Source organism: Diabrotica undecimpunctata, chromosome 1 (assembly GCF_040954645.1).
Source record: "Diabrotica undecimpunctata isolate CICGRU chromosome 1, icDiaUnde3, whole genome shotgun sequence".
Classification (NCBI taxonomy): Eukaryota; Metazoa; Arthropoda; class Insecta; order Coleoptera; family Chrysomelidae; genus Diabrotica; species Diabrotica undecimpunctata.
In genome coordinates, this window is record NC_092803.1 from 109208390 (window position 1) to 109225254 (window position 16865).

General features: G+C 30.3%; 1 protein-coding gene across 7 annotated transcripts in view; it reads left to right on the forward strand.

The window, feature by feature from the left end:
* The window catches only part of HisT (Histamine transporter), a 212599-nt gene that overhangs the window by 173668 nt on the left and 22066 nt on the right, over positions 1-16865 (forward strand). For all 7 annotated transcript variants that reach the window (XM_072546326.1, XM_072546308.1, XM_072546318.1 and 4 more), the window contains exon 8: positions 4277-4545. In XM_072546326.1, the coding sequence (XP_072402427.1) occupies positions 4277-4545 (269 nt within the window). The remainder of the gene's footprint in view (positions 1-4276; positions 4546-16865) is intronic.

Sequence of the window (16865 nt, forward strand, 5' to 3'; positions counted from 1 at the left end):
GAAATGGTTAACCGAGTAACATTTAACCGTTCAGCGAGTTTAACTTAAGTGTATTCATCTTCACGAAGAGTAATGATTCTAATGAAGTCAGATTCTAACAAATTTCGATTATCTGACTGCTGGTGATTCATTTAAAGAAAATTAATGGTAGTTGCCATAAAAACTTTCTGTTCGTTGGACACTTCAAAATTTAAACGATATATATTGTCTATAAAATCAGCTGTTACAATAATTTTTATTATATATTTTGCAACCTGCATTGTTAAATATAACATCGTTTCCATTTTTTATTATTTGTAAATAATACATATGATACATTATTTGTATATCATCATAATCACATACATATTTCGCCGTTTAAACTTTTTTCACATGCAAATATAGGGATAACAACAAGCATTGTGTCTTCTTCAGTTCACTGAACGACCAGTCCTGGTAATTGTCCCTACCGGTTAAACGCGACACACTTGGGTATAGTTTACACTTTACAGCCATTTTCGGTACTGTTAATCGACTAACTTTTTTGTTAACTGAACACGCACTACTTGAACGAACAGAAAATCTTCCACTTAATCGTCTGGGCCTATAACTTTTTGATAAATTATAAAGTTGCGAAACAAAAATGAAGATTTGATGAACAAATAAAATACATGTTAACTCTACGGCCGTATTTTTGCTACTTCCTTGAAACAAAAATGGGACACAACATAATAACTAATAACGTAGCCACTAGATGGTACTGCTTGAAAATATTTAATTTATTTATCAATATCCAACAACATAGTGTTATAACGCGTTTGATTTAAGGGGGATAGGGTATTTTTTTAATTTTTTTTAATCTATGGTATAAATCTTTAAGGCAGTTAATAAGATTCACGTGACTCAGATAGCTATGGAATGCCAGATGTTGGGTGCATCTCTGAGAGACCGAATTCCAAACGAAGAAATACGTCGTAGAACAAAAACAACAGACGCTATCGAAAAAATCGTGTCGTTAAAATGAAATTGGGCAGGACACGTCGCCAGATTATCAGACAACCGATGGACAAAACGTATTTTAGAGTGGAAACCAAGGCAAGAAGCAATACAGAGCAGAGGACGCCCACCAACTAGATGGACTGACGACCTGAAGCGTGTTAGCAATAACTGGATGCAAGCTGCACAAGACAGAGACAGATGGAAAGAGTAATAGGAGACCTATATCCAGCAGTGGAAGCATACAGGTTGATGATGATGACAAATCTTTAAGAGTATCCAGTTAAAATTTCAGGGCGATCGGAGCAAAATTGATGGAGTTATAGACATTTATGAGTGAGTGAGTTGAGTAAGTGAGGTGAGTTGTGAGGTGGGTGAGTAAGGTGAGTGAGTTAGGTGAGTAAATGAGGTGAATAAGTGAGGTAGGCGAGTCAGGTGAGTGAGAGGGGTGAGTGAGTGTGAGTGAGTGAGATGAGTGAGTGAGGTGAGTGAGCACTCACATAGAATTGAAGTTCTCATAATTATGCACTCGTCGAAAATGAAACAAAATCGTCTTTTTTTACTTCTAAAATAAAAAAAACGATGATCAATTACTTGATGTGGCGACCCAGGGAAATTCATAAACTAACGAAATCTTTTTGGTTTTTTATCAACAGATGATCCAGTTATGTTGAAGTTACGTTTCTTCATTTGCTTAATTTTTAATATTTTGTACCAACATTTCAGATAATACTCTTAAAATGTACTATAATGAACTAGTGATATAAATAAATCTATATTAAACAATTTAAAAAAAAATCTTAAAAATATGTTTAAAATATTAAAAATAAACCCTTAAATCTATTTTATAAAACCATATTATTGTAATTTTATATTATCAAATGCGATCTCAAATTACTATAAATCCAATCATTCATAGTCAATTATTGTTATCAGAATATTGTTGATATATAATAGTCTAATAATCTTTAAGTTTAATGCTAAGTAATCCCAATAAATCATTAAAACTTTGATTTGGATTAAAGTTAAATATCTACAACAAAATTACTTGCATTTTTTATAATTTATTATAATATTTTCACAAGGAGAAATAACAATAAACGATAATAATAATAAACATATTTGTAATTATTATGATATTTAAATCATTTTTCCTAAGTGTATTTTATTACTTTATTTTTGATGATACTGCTTATGATAGGTTACCTCAAATCTACATAATTGTGTGCCTAGAACTTTATTTTAAATAGTCTGGAAAACATATATCTATAAGAAAGAAGTGTATATTTTTGTAGTCACTATCCGCTTTCAAAGTTGACTAAATCTTCGTTTTGTTAAACAGAATCAGAAAAGTCTCCAAGAAGACTAATAAAAGATAACTTAAAATATATTTTAAATTGGGACTCGAAAACAGTTTGATCTCCAAATTAGGTTACGGTGCTTGACCAATAAAATTATACTTTTTTTTTGTAATTCATATCCATGTAATCCATAAAAAATTATGAAAAGGTTGCCAATGTGAGTCCATAATACTAGTATATGGGAAATGAGTCAATACTTACAATCTTATGTAGTTTTTATTATTTAATGATGATAAATTTTGGGCTACCGGTTTCAAGGCTACAACCAGGCACAACCTACGGGGTGTCCCCAGGTTGACAATATTATCGGCATATCTTATGTTGTTGATCAGCCTTCCGTTAACTTTAATACCTTCTTGGATGTTTTCAGTGCGCTCTTGAATACTGCTTCAGAATAAAGGTTGAAGAGAAGAAGTGACAGAACACATTCCTGAAGCACTTCCCTTGTTATGAGGAATTTACTGAACAGGTTTTCGCCTATTTTGACTGAGGCTGTCTGTATTTAATAAGATTATAATAAAATTGATGTCTCGTTAGTCTACTAGTGAGTACGTCAATGAATTTGGCGTGTTTTACTGTATGAAACACAAATACACATATTTTGGCTAATTTCTGCATTTTTGTAATAGCACTGTAAGACTAAAGAGCCCCTTTCTGGTCCCCAACCCTCGACGGAACCTGAACTATTGATAGCTTAAGTTTTGTTCGCTTTGTATGTATATTTGTTGCCGAATTTGTTTTAGGATAATTTTAAGAGCATAGCTCATTAGGCTGATTAATATAAAATAAGAGCACTTATTGGTCCATTTTTTTTGGCATTGAAAAAAATATTGATTCCAACCAGTATTGCGGTAAGATGGCTGTTTCATAGATTTGTTAACTGGTTGATGTAGTAGGTGTTAAAGTCTTAACATATCACTAATAATCCCTTACTCTTTCCGTTAAAATTAATAACGAAAATCACACTTAGAAACCATGTTTACCGCCGATGTATGAAGGTTTCGTTTTTTACCACCACAATTGGTCATGAAATGATTTTTCCTAGTATCAACCGCTGTCGATTTCATTAGAAAAATAAGTTTTAATGTCTACCTAGAAACGTTATTGTTTTATTTTAATAATTTTCTTCGTAAATGTATAGAAAAAATGTCTTATTTCTGGAATTAAAAACCATTGTTTGGAACGTTAAAGTTCGTTAGAGTTATTAAATAAGGTAAATTTGCCGGCTCTGCTCTTTTCTATAAATTAGTGAATTGGATCGGCATTTGAGAGACTCCTCTTTCAGTTACCATGCTGGATAGTCATCCGGGCATCTTAGTATTGTATAAACGCATCCCATCTCGGGCATTTCTCTCGCCCAGCACACAGTGTAATTCAATCACTTCGCTCATACACGCGCACTAAGTAAATTTCTTTTCATACATAGCAGAAAAAAAAGATATTATTAGTTAAATACGTTTGTAATAAGTATTTCTTTTGTAACAGTGCAACACAACATAAGGTGTTTTTAAATTTATCGAACATTTATTGTTACCACTTCGACTTCCAAGTCTTCATACTTAACCAGTTCTAACGTCTGGCTCTCTACTTATGTTGTAGAAAGGAGACAATTCACAACAGTATGTTTGGCTTAGATTAAGCTTTAATAGATTTAACTCTAATTAATAATCCGTTTGGTTTTACGTTTTGATTTTGATTTGTATAAATTGAATGATATGATGCTGATATACAACGATTTGCCAGACCGAATTTACTTGTTCAGACCTGAAATTTAACGTTTATATTTTGTATTACTAGGTGTTATGATACTAGACTCTCTTTTACTAAAATATTGTTTGTGAATATTTATATCGCTTTGGGATAATAAATTTTTTTACGTTGTTGAACAAATATGTTGTAATTTTACGTTTTTATTAAATCTTGTGTTATATTATTTTCAGATTTTTTATGACTGGACTCCTACCTGTAGGCTTCGAATTGGCAGCAGAACTTACTTACCCAGCTCCAGAAGGAACATCGGCAGGTCTCCTAAACTGCGCTTGCAATCTCTTTGGAATCGCATTTACCAACATTTACTCTATCATCTTAAACAACGTTAGTGATCAATGGGCGAATATATCAACCAGTATCGCTTTAGTCCTAGGGACAATCCTGATAGCCTGTACTCGATCGGACTTAAGGAGGCAGGCAGCACACTCCGAAAAGAATGGTAGTTAAGTTTTTGATCTTTAATTTACTAATCATGTGTTGTGAAGTAAGTATTTATTCATCCACGATTTAAATAGTTTGTAAATAAGGACAACACCAAAAAGAAATATTTGAAGAAACTATAGTAGGTATATCCGAATAGCTCATAAAGCAATAGGTATAAGTATTTTACTTGTAATTATTTTGAGTAACCATGAAGACTCTTCAACCTGCGAAGGATTTAAACTTGTTTATGACTTGATGAGCAATAAGGATATTAGGTTTAAGTTTTCATGACAATACAAAACAAAATTGCACATATTAGATATATGTTAATTTTAATACTTGACTAACTGCTCAATTGGTTGAGCAAAAAAATATTAATCACTACGAAGTTTGAATTAAAAGATAATGTTCTTAAAATTTAAATAATTTACGTTTAAAGAATATTATACAATATACCTACGATAGTGTACATAGTACGAAATAACAATAATTATATTATTTAAGAGAAATTACAGTTGTACCTACATAACATTTAAAATCTGAGAAGGAACATTATCCTACGTTGGCATACATGTTCATTTAATAATCTTAATGTTGCAAACTTCTCCTTATCTTTTTAAGTGATTCTCTTCAATTTTTTATTGATTCTTATTTTAATTTTTTTTACGCAATCTTCCCAATTTTTTCTTCTCCCTCATCCTAAGAAGTATGACGAGATATGGTCTGAATAGTTATCAAGGTGTTTCTTCTTTTTTAACCACTGACTTACTGGCTAACTCCCCCGATGCTACCGCTATACACTCTTTATATAGGTATATTTATGTTTTTTTCTTCTTTAAATGTATTGGTTGTGAACATTTGCTCTTCTGTTAAAAATAAATTCAAAACAAATTCTCAAAGAGGCTTTGAAAATATGCTAAAAACTTTTGTTTTCAACATTTCTACAAAATTTATTATAAATGATTATACTACAGCTGTTTTATCCAGTGCCTTTCTCAAGTTATCTATTTTTGGAATCTGAAGAATTTGTTTCAAATTCTTCACATTCAAAATAAAGGCCTTAAGCTATCTTTATTAGAATCTATTGAAACCAACAAATTAAAAAATACAGACATGGGTAATTCTGAATGACTACTTTGAAACAAACAGTTTTATCCTCCTCAACTTATTCAGTGAAAGACTATAAAGTGTAAACACATACCAAAAATAGATCACTTGAGAAAAGCACTCTGGCCGAAACAGCTGTAGTGATAATAATTTAAAATAAATTTTGTGGAAGTGTTGAAAACAAAAGTTTTCAGTGTTTTATTGTTAAATAAAATGAATTTCGATCAAGTAACGATCGAATGCATCACTTATGGAAAAATAAATTATAGGCAACGGAATCTATCAAGTTATTCTAGCTGAAAGCATTCAATACTTGTCATAAATAATAAGAAAGCGACTGTGAGTAAAACAAGGGAACGCGTTAGAGTGGCTAAAAATAAATAAATAGAAAACAAAAGTAATGGCCGTTACATATAATCTATATATTGAGATAATAATCTATCCATTTTTGGGTATACTCTTGTAAATGTGGTCTCCGTTGTTGCTAGAACATTTAAGGTTGAATGAGAATATATTTTAAGGTTAAAATAAATTAATGTTTGTTTCGCAAACAGTATTTTAATTATAATTATATGTATTATATAGTAAGTACTGAGTACATTAACGAATTTTGTGATGCTGTGTTAAGCCATTCATGCTCAAAACATTTTTTTTCAAGATCTCTGTGTGATCAATATGTGAATAAAACGATCTCAAATGGGTAAAATTAACACTTTACCGCAAATACCCCATCATTTGAAAAAAAATGTGTTGCAAAAACGCAACACTGGGTACTGACGTTATAAAATAAATGCACAAATCAAAAACACATTTATTCAGCAAGATTTTAGAACAAACATTTACACATTAGAAAATAGCTCAGAAAAAAGTACGCTCAATCTTTTTATCATGAAAATTTATAAAACATTTTTCGTGGATAGCAATATTATACTTAATACATTTTTTGATTGTTGTTGAGTGGCATAAGCTACACCGAGTTCTTTTTGCTTGCGACCCTAGAAAATGCCCAATATTATAAAATCTGGTGTCAACCACAGTTCGTTTTATTGTTGAGTACAAAGGTCCTGATTTCGAACGCGGAGTAACAAGCTTTTGCTATAGTAAGAGTGACCAGTACCACTTCTTAGACCTTATGCTTGTTCTATAATATGAGACATTTTAATCTATCCTGTCAGTGCCTACCATGTTATCGTTATATTTTTGTATCAAATAGGGATGTGGAATTTTAATTGTCTTACTTTTTGCGGAAGAACACATTGTAGCTTGACCAATCGGACTGATATACTGACAATTTGAAGCAACAGTGACCACACTGTTGTCATTCCATATACACAAAAATGATTAATTGGTTTCGTCATAATATGCCTCGTGATGACCCCGTGAAGATTTTTTTATTTCGCTGAATGGGCATTTTCAACTCTATTTCATCCAATGGTACCGACATAACCTATTTCACCTTTGTTCATGTGATCCACCAACTTGAGGAGAGTGAAATAATTATCTGCATAAATAATATGCGGCATTACTGTTCCATATTCATATGGCAAATTCTCCGAAAATTGCAGGATTATACCACTTTCTAAACCAATTTTTTTTATAGTCATCTTGTTGTCCTTTGGCCCCTTGATACACCTGTATGTCAATCAAATAACCAGATCTCAGATTCCAACACCAAGACTTATATCCAAAGCGAATTGGTTTTCCTTTTATGTTCTGCTTCATTCCGTGTTTTTTCTTTTCTGAGATGAAAATTTTTATTTTCACAGAAAATATTTTCAATAAAACATTTATTTTTAGGCCAGTAGTGACACAGTTTCACAGACGGATTATTCAAAAACGTAGTCGACAAATTTTTTTTAGAAATTTTTAAACAATTCATTGAAACCTTAAATAGTACGAGCACTAATTTTTATTTTAAATCAGATTCATTTTTCAGTCGTGTTTCGAAAATGCAACATCAAAAAATGGATGCAGTATTATTGTTTGCGCCCAGTGATACGAAAACTCAACACTCAACTACAATTACAGAACTTAAAAAAAATATATTTTTCACTTACCTAGGTAGAACTGAAGAATATATCTAATATTTCAATGCGATCACTTAAATAATTGATAAATACATCGAGCCAATTCGAGTATTATAACAATTTATCCGATTAACTGCCTGTTTGAACACGCAGAAATTTGATACTTTAAGCGTCAACGGTGAACTGCTAACAAACGGAAGTTTTTCGAGCTGTACCTTGTAGTGAATACATTTTTTTGTAGGTGGAAACTGTAACTACTTACAGAATTAGTTGACCAGAAGAAAATATAGAGGTCATTGTATGAATGTGCTAAGAATGTTGCGAAAATGTAACGCTGGACATGAACATTAAAAATTTATTATACATAAAACATTAAATTCTTAAATTGATGTACCCTTTAAAATAACATGTCTACAAATGAATTATTATTGTCTTGGTAAATCCAATCATATCGATAACACTAGTATTTTCCCCAAACAGTATTTTAATGATATTACAGTATTATATCTGCAAAATAATTTGTTTCCGTAGTATAAAAATATCCGGCAGTTATACATTAGTTCGTGATGATATTTTGGGTTTTGCTAAAATGAAATATTTAAAGATTTATCTTTTGAATGTTAGAACATTATGTCTAAAAAATAAGTACTAAAAAAATGTTAAAACTTTAACAATACAAATTCTTTATTAAAATTTGTTCTCATTAAACAGTTGATGTATTAACTGTATAAATATTTGTCTTACATTAAAAGCACAAAAATCTTCCTAAAGCTTTTATCTGTTTGTAACAAAAAAACTTAAAATCAAGTATTTTTGTCCGCTGTTTTTAGCTTTAAAAAATCTGATTCATATACAAATATATAAAGTGAAAATAAATGCAAAAATACAATATCACAGAAATAACTAAAATTGGTGTAAACCGATCGCAGTATATTCTTAACACAATGATTATTGAGTTTTTATTTCTTAAGTTTAACTTCACTTTTTTGTGCAAAATTCTAAACAATTCTTAGGATATAGGAATTATTAATCTTAAGTTATTTACAAGACTTCAAATTTCTAACAAAATTAGCGTTGGCCTATACCTAATCACATATTTCTAAATTTTAACAGTTGTTAAAAAACATTAGGTATTTTTATGTAATCCTTAACAATTTAATCTTTGAACTCCACGTTGTGAAAACATTTATTTTGAAAATATGCAATTTAAATTCACTTATTGCCAGTGGTCTTTTGTTATCGTTAAGTTTCTGACTTCTGATTCAATGATTCATCTACTAGTTCAATTTTAAATGTCCAGAATCCAATATGTTTTCTTCACTGTATTAAATATTTTGCACTATGTTTTCTACTGCCCGTGCTAGTCAATAAAAATTAAAATAATAAACTGCAGGTAAAGGTATATTTTTAACTTCTCTGGGAAACCATTTTATTAAACCATTAAGTTTAAAAATAACATGTTATTTGTAATATTAGCTTTTCATTCGTACTTGTTATGCCTATTGTTTTGTATTGTTGTGATTATTATAAGTAAATCTCAAGCTAGACAATAAAATGTGGAACAACATCTAGGTATAGAGGTTTATTATTTCCATTGATTCGTTTTGTTTTTCGGGTTTTTATTAATTAAAGAGTGAGTGTGTTGATAATAAAATATTTTTATCAGCCAAAGATTATTACATATAAAACCTATTTTAAATTATTTTATAACATAAATGTAGTTTTTAGGACATGTAAACGTTGTTTTTAGCATTTAATTTATTATTAGGATTAATATATTTTTAATAACCCTATTAACCATGGACGTATAAACACAGAGTGTGTTTATACGTCCTGTTTTATACGTGTGTGTATACGTCGGTGTTTATACGTCCATGCTATTAACACATTATACCCTTAGTAGTCAACATCATTTTTATTACCAGATCGTTTGACTAGTATTTGTGAATATTGCATATTTAATGTTTTCCATGTCAACAATTTTGTAAAGATGTTATTTATTGTTTTCATATAAAGTGAAAGTTGTTAAACGTATTTTCTGAAGATGTTTATAAAGTAAAATTTTCAGACGATAAGTTCATCGGCAATAATTCACCGAACGGACATTTTCTAAGTGTACGGTTCATCGAAAATATGCCGTTTTTATATAGAATTTTTCATATAAAAATGAGTGCACTTCATTCAAAATTTACGACGTCCGAACCCCACAGCGTTGCCAAAATATCAGAATAGTTAATAAGTGAGGAATTTTTAAAATGTCAACTATTTAAGAATACCTAGTCAACTAGCAACACTAGTCAATTGGATTTTTAAAATAAAGAAAATAATCACACTAAATAACTTGAGAAATATTATTAACAGCAGATACACTTAGTTTTAAGACTACTGCAACGCACTAAAATACACCAGAAAACATTTTAATACAAAATTATATATCCTACATTTTAAACTTACCTCTTTTAGAGCATTAATACTAAAAACGTCCCGCCATTATTTCTTGGTCAAAATATTCTAAAAGTTTATCATTTCTACAGACTATTTAGTTGTTTGGACATAGCACAGTCACAATACACAACAATAATTAGTGTTTAAAGGTATTAAGCTTAATTTAATATCTATTTATAAAAACAATTTATTAATATATAATATTGTGATCAAATTGTGTAAGAAATCAAAACATAAATAAAATTCTTACTCTAAAAAAGCGGCAACACTTTAAACAATTTTGCCACACGGTGAACTGTCATTGAATTTGAAGTATTTGCGTACGAGTTTCGTACGATTGTCTATTCTATTTAATTAAAATTATTATATTGTGGACTTACTGGACTACTAAACTTAAACAATTATTTCATAAAATTTATATTATTAATAATAACAAATGTTTTTGGTTACTTAATCAATATAATAATTCTAAAGTTCTCAATATAATCGTGAATACATTTTTCTGATTATTATGCCGTGTTGACGCCTATGAAAGATCGATGAGATCCGTATGGGTGTCGTATCATCAGTTGTGTTAGGAAAATTTGAACTCTAGGGTTGATGTTGAGGAAATTTTAAATACAAGTGATGTCACTTTATATAAATTGTGATGTGCAACGTTTTTACTTTGAAAAATGATATAGCAACTGTGTCAAATATCGAATTATTTGGATCTTGACAAACTTTTTGGCTTTATGCATTTTCTTTGTGTAGCCCTCCTAAACTACTCCTTAACAGTTTATATTTTCACCTTTCAGCTGGCCAAATTATTTTCTACATGTCTCGAATAAATATGTGGTGATGTATCTTAATTTCTTGATGGGAGGTGAAGTAGATAAACTAAACTCCAAGTTTAGTTTATGTAATTTTTTTTATACTTCCATATTTCTAATTACCTTTTGTCAGTCTAAGGCTTACTTCCTTTTTTTTTCATACCTAAACTAAATGAAAGAAAGTTGTTGACAACGAGGACTCTTTCCCTAATCATCTTCTTACTTTAACAGTCTTATTTCTTAGTCAATTAAATATTATTTAAGTTTTTGTTTTGTATATAGTCCATGCTGTTACCTATTGTACCTACTTTATTTATTGTGTCGTAGGTATGCCTTTTCAAGCTAATTAATATGATATATATTTATATTTTATATTCACATCTCTTAAAATCTTTGTTTACTACAAAAATTTGATCCTTTATAGCTTTGGTCCTACAAAAGCCAACTTAATTTTCCTCCAATAGCATGCATATCTACCTATTTTCTGTTGGTATTTTAGCATATTTACTGATAGTGTTTTAATTAGTTTTTAAGTAGTATATATTATGCCTTATTCTGTTGGTCTGTCAGTGGTAATTTCTTCTTTTAATATTACCTGCTCTCTTTCTTCATCATAAATTCCATGCAGCAGATCGCCGAAAAACTTAGATCTCGCCTAGATACTATCTATTTTGTCGTATGAACATGAAAACATTTTTTACAAGATCAGTCTAGAGCTTAGAATTCGAAAGATAAGATGTTACGTTTTCTCTGTTTTGCTGTATGGCTGTGAAAGTTGGACAATGGACAGAAAAAAATAAATGCCTTTGATATATACAGATTGTATATATACAGATATTTGTATATATACAGATTGATGCTGAGAATTCCATGGGCTCAAAAATACTCATTGATACTCGTAACCACTTTTTAAAACTCCTACTATTAATAAAACGAGCTAAGTCGAAGGGTCCTAACAGTATATAATTTCGACTACAGAAAAATACAGCATTATCTAATAACAGAAAGTCCGATAATTAATGATTGAGAACGATAATAGTAAATATATTATTTTATTAGAGACTAGAACGAATCTGTTAGATGCATTCAATAAATTGCATTACTGTTAACTTTTTAATCGGTGAATTGTTGTCTGTGAATTTTTTATCGGTAAATAGAATTCGAAGAGATTTATCGATATTCTTAAGATTGTATACGCTAATATTTACTTCAATACATTCAGTATTTATGAAATTACTAGACTCCTTAAAAATCTTATTTAGTTTTTCTTAAGATTAAAAATTTTAATAAACTATCTAGGATGATCATGCTAACTTCCAAGAATACAAAAACTATGGAATAATGTAATCAGGCGTGATCATAACTCTTTACCATATAATTTACGAAAGATAATTTTAATAGTTTAATAGTTTGATGCATATATTAACGAATCATATTAACATGACAAGATCGTGTTTGAATATTGTTATCCACATATTTCAGAATTTTTTTTATATTATTTCAAACAATTCACTCTTCCAACCGATGATGGTTTGTATTTATATACGATTTTTAGCGCAATTTGTACATGGTGATACCTTTTCCCTTCTGTGATTTGTTAACGTATTATTTACTGAGGTAAAGCCTATCACACAATTTCGTGCAACCAGTTAGGAGTATTTTTGTTCATGGTCAATTGTATTATCGTTTGGTTTATATTTTGTTGTGTTTTTATATTAGTTATCCATTAAAAACAAACATCGGAAATACAAAAAAAGTAATAGAATACAGAACGAGTACGTATTTCAAAGGTAAATGGATTTTTCTCAATACGCCGCCTATAAATTTAATTATCACTCAATATTACCAGTGTTACTCATTACTCTATAAATCCATACCCCAACCAAGATGCACCATTGCTTTGATTTCTTATGGCTTCTATTTTGTACATTGTTTCAGTAAAGGCATATATTATATAAGTTTAATTGTTTATTAAAAAAACTTCAAAGAATATGCAAATATATAAAGGGCTGCGTTTGTTATTGCTTGTATGAACTACGATAATTATTATTCAACGACTCTTCGCCAAAATACTCTTTTTTGGTCAAAGCAAACCAATCTTGGTCAAAAGAGAAAACGTGTATTTCGTCTGATAAATGAATAAGTACTACTACCTATACTTCTATGATCTACTCTTTTATTGCCTTTCGTTATAATGTGGTAAATATGGCCTAAATATTGATATTCTTTATGCTTTTTATTTTGTTCTGCAATTTTTGGCTGTAAACCATTGCAGTTAGTATCCTCATTTCCTTTATCTAAAGTAATTTTAATGTAACTGTGTAGCCAGCAAACGACATATTTTGACAGAAATATTTACTTAGAGATTTTACAAAAGAAGTATATTTTTTATAAAAAATCAATTTTTTTTATTCATTATTACAAAATGAACCACTTTCTTGCTTTCTTGTAAGTTCGAAGTGAATATCTGTGCCAAAATGTTAAATTTGTACTAGACAATCAATATTTAGACAATTTTCTTCATCATGTGACATCTGATTTAATAGACTTTTACATCATTAAGAACGTACCGAGCAACTATATACAAATAGAAGAGAACTTGAAGAAGAGAACACATAAGATGATGTGGTTATTCCTTTAATCGCACCAAAAGAGGTTAAAAATGAAACCGAGACGAACGGTAATCCTAGAAAGGCTACGATTTGATAACTGGGCAAGGAGCTACCTAGAAAGGCCCTGGTTAAACTTCCAATCTAATTAACGCATTGTTCGTTTAAATTATGTTCCACAACTATAGAAGGTAGCTGAGATTATCATGATCCCAATACCAAGCAAACCGCCACATAAAGTGTCGTATCGGCTAATATCCTTGCTACCGATTATGTCAAAACTGTTCGAAAGACTCTTGCTCAAGAGGCTGAAACGTATCATTGAAGAAAAAAGACTCATCCTCCATCACTAATTCGGATTCCAAAATCAGCACTCTACAAGATCACTTGAAGAAAAAAAGATTTGTTCAGTATTATTTTTGGATGTAGCACAGGCCTTCGACAACGTCACGAAGGATTTGAGCATAAGAAAAAATTTGCGGCCTTCCTTTCCAATACTCAAAGATCTTAATTTTATATTTGTAACAGAAATACTTCAGGATAAAGCAGGATAATGCTTATTCTGAACTAAGGAAATTTAGTGCAGGTGTTCCACAGGGAAGTGTACTGGGATCCGTCCTTTATCTCCTGTACGCTAAAGACGGGCTAGTTTCAGAGGGGAATATCAGAGAGGTCACCAGGGCATATATGGCAATGAAAGAGCTATAGCAGTTGCCAGGTCAAACATATGGCAAAATGTATATTCGACAGACATATGCTAATAGGGCTGAAGTAGGTACTTCGGAAAACAAGCAGGAATCATTTCAGAATTATAATTACATTAATTACAACCTTAAAAGGTTGATTCACACCAAGTCACGGAAAGATTAGATCAGAGTTAAATCACCGACAAGTCAAGGGTCAACTCATTCACACACACCGTCCGGGCAGATCACTGTCAGTCTACTTCAGTATTCAGATCGATCAAGATGTAAAAAATGCAAAAAAAATTCACTTGTAATTTAAAATAATTTTGTAAATTGCTATTTTTCATTGATAATAATCTAATTTAGACTATATTATACTAAATACAGTGCTCAATATAACGAATCTGGAAGGAAATTAAAAAATATTTTCGTTTCTCTGCGACGGTCACGTTTTTCGTTTCTCAGCCATTTTCTTTTATTTTACATTAAGTACTTATTGTACAATAATTATTGTCTTTCGAAAAACTGAACCTTTCAAGACATGAATTATTTTGAAATTTGGTGTGAATAATTGATGCATTACGTTATGCAAAGGCTATACATTGACAAAATTTGTTATATTAACAATTAACAATCGTTATATTAAGTTTACACTGCATATACCTACATATTATTATTTTCTGCCATGTTTTTAACTTTCGTTGAGAATCAGAGTTTAATGGATGTTATAAACCATAATATGAACAAATGCGATGAAAATATGATAAAACTGAAAACAGGTGGCTGACAGACTGTGTCCGAGTTACACCAACAAGGCAGTCCGACCAGTACGATCCAAAATGAACACAGTCTTTATCGCTGGCTGAGCGACTGGACGGGCAGTGATCGTGACTGTGACTGACTGTACCGTACCCGTGCGTGTGCGTTCAATTAACGGATTGAAAAACCACAGAAGCAATTTTGACTGTGACGTGACTGTTGGTCTGAATCAACCTTAATGGAAATTCGTATATTTGAATGGCGCTCATTATTATTTTATCGATGTTATATCATACACCTCTAATAGAATTCCCTAAAGGTTGTAAATTTCTAATATTAATGATGTTCAAAACTTGCTGTCTTTTCGCAATCCTCTTAATACAAGGATGTAATTGTTTGTAGTTTCCCATTTTCCCAATTTTTTGCGGAAGAAGTAACCCGTTATCGTTCTATATTTAAATTATTGGATGTTTGTTTTTAAAGGCACTTGAAAGTATTTTAAATAAGTATTTTAAATTGTAAGTAGATAGATAATGCGTAGAAATGCTTCTCATTAGTCCTAGAATAAAACTTGAATGTTAAATAATACTCAAGTGTTAAATAACCAGTGTTGACATTTCAATTTTTAGAACAAAGATTCTAAAGTAGTTTAGATATTTTTAAAAAGTAGATAGTATTAACTAGTGATGAGCACATACTATTTACAATAAGTGATTTTACGACGCTTTAAAAAAATTCCAGTGCATACCATTTCATAAAAAAGCAAAATAGCAGAAAGAATATCTTAGAAGAGTATAGAAAAATTAATTCTTTCTTGTATACTATAATTAAATTTAGAGTAACGTTTTATGTTATGATTTTCTTTTTTATCAAACAATAACAGTTATTTATTGTTACAAAATAATACAGCCATTTTTGTCAGTTAATCAGTTAATTATTTTTGTTATATGAAAATCATTATACACAAATCTGTATTCATAGTAGCAAACTAAATATTGCAATCCAATATCGGGTTATCAACAAAAGTAGGCAGTAAATTATAGAGAATTGGGATGGAAAGAAAGGTAACGAAAATTTTAAAACGCTGATTAACTAACTAGAGCCAGCACACTGTTGTGGATCCGAATACCGCGGAATGGATAGAAGCGGAAAGGAATCGCTTGGATTTCTACTGAGCATTTTTTCTCGTAGTTCCGCAACCTCCTAAACTACTCAGTGGACTGATTACAAAAACAAATTTTCGGGGTTTTGTGGCCAATTGTGATTCATGTGATTTTACAACCGATTTTTATGTATTTTGATTCGCTGGGCCAATTCTGGGCAGGAATTTGTTATTAACAATTTAATTGTCTCAATGATTATAATTAAAAACCTAAGATACGTTTTTTTTAAATCGTGTTTTGTTTCTTAAAAAAAAACAAAAAAAATTAAAAAAATTAAAATCGATCCATTAGAAACTGAGGTATTGCAAATTTATTATTAAAAATTAACTATGCTTTTGCCTAACATAAAAAGATTTCAAGTTTAAAATGTATTTAAAAAAATTAAATTTTATCAATTTTTGACAAAGTTATATAAGTTTAAAGTATACAATTTAGGTGTAAAACCCAATCGAATTTGTTTATAACGATTTTTCGGCAGTATGAGATCAAAAAATTTAATATCATGTTAGTGAGGACTATAGTACAATGGATAACGAACATTTGGGGCTTTACCAAACTCATTTTGATGTAGTTGTCGCTAACTTAACTCACACACGGCGCGTCGCTCGAGCGCAACTATACTCGCTCTTTGTAATATTATCTTTCCAAAAAAATAATTTCGGCGTGTCTCGTTCATCTTAAATTGTTCATTGTTGTTTCTAGAATAATAATTTATTATTCTATTTATT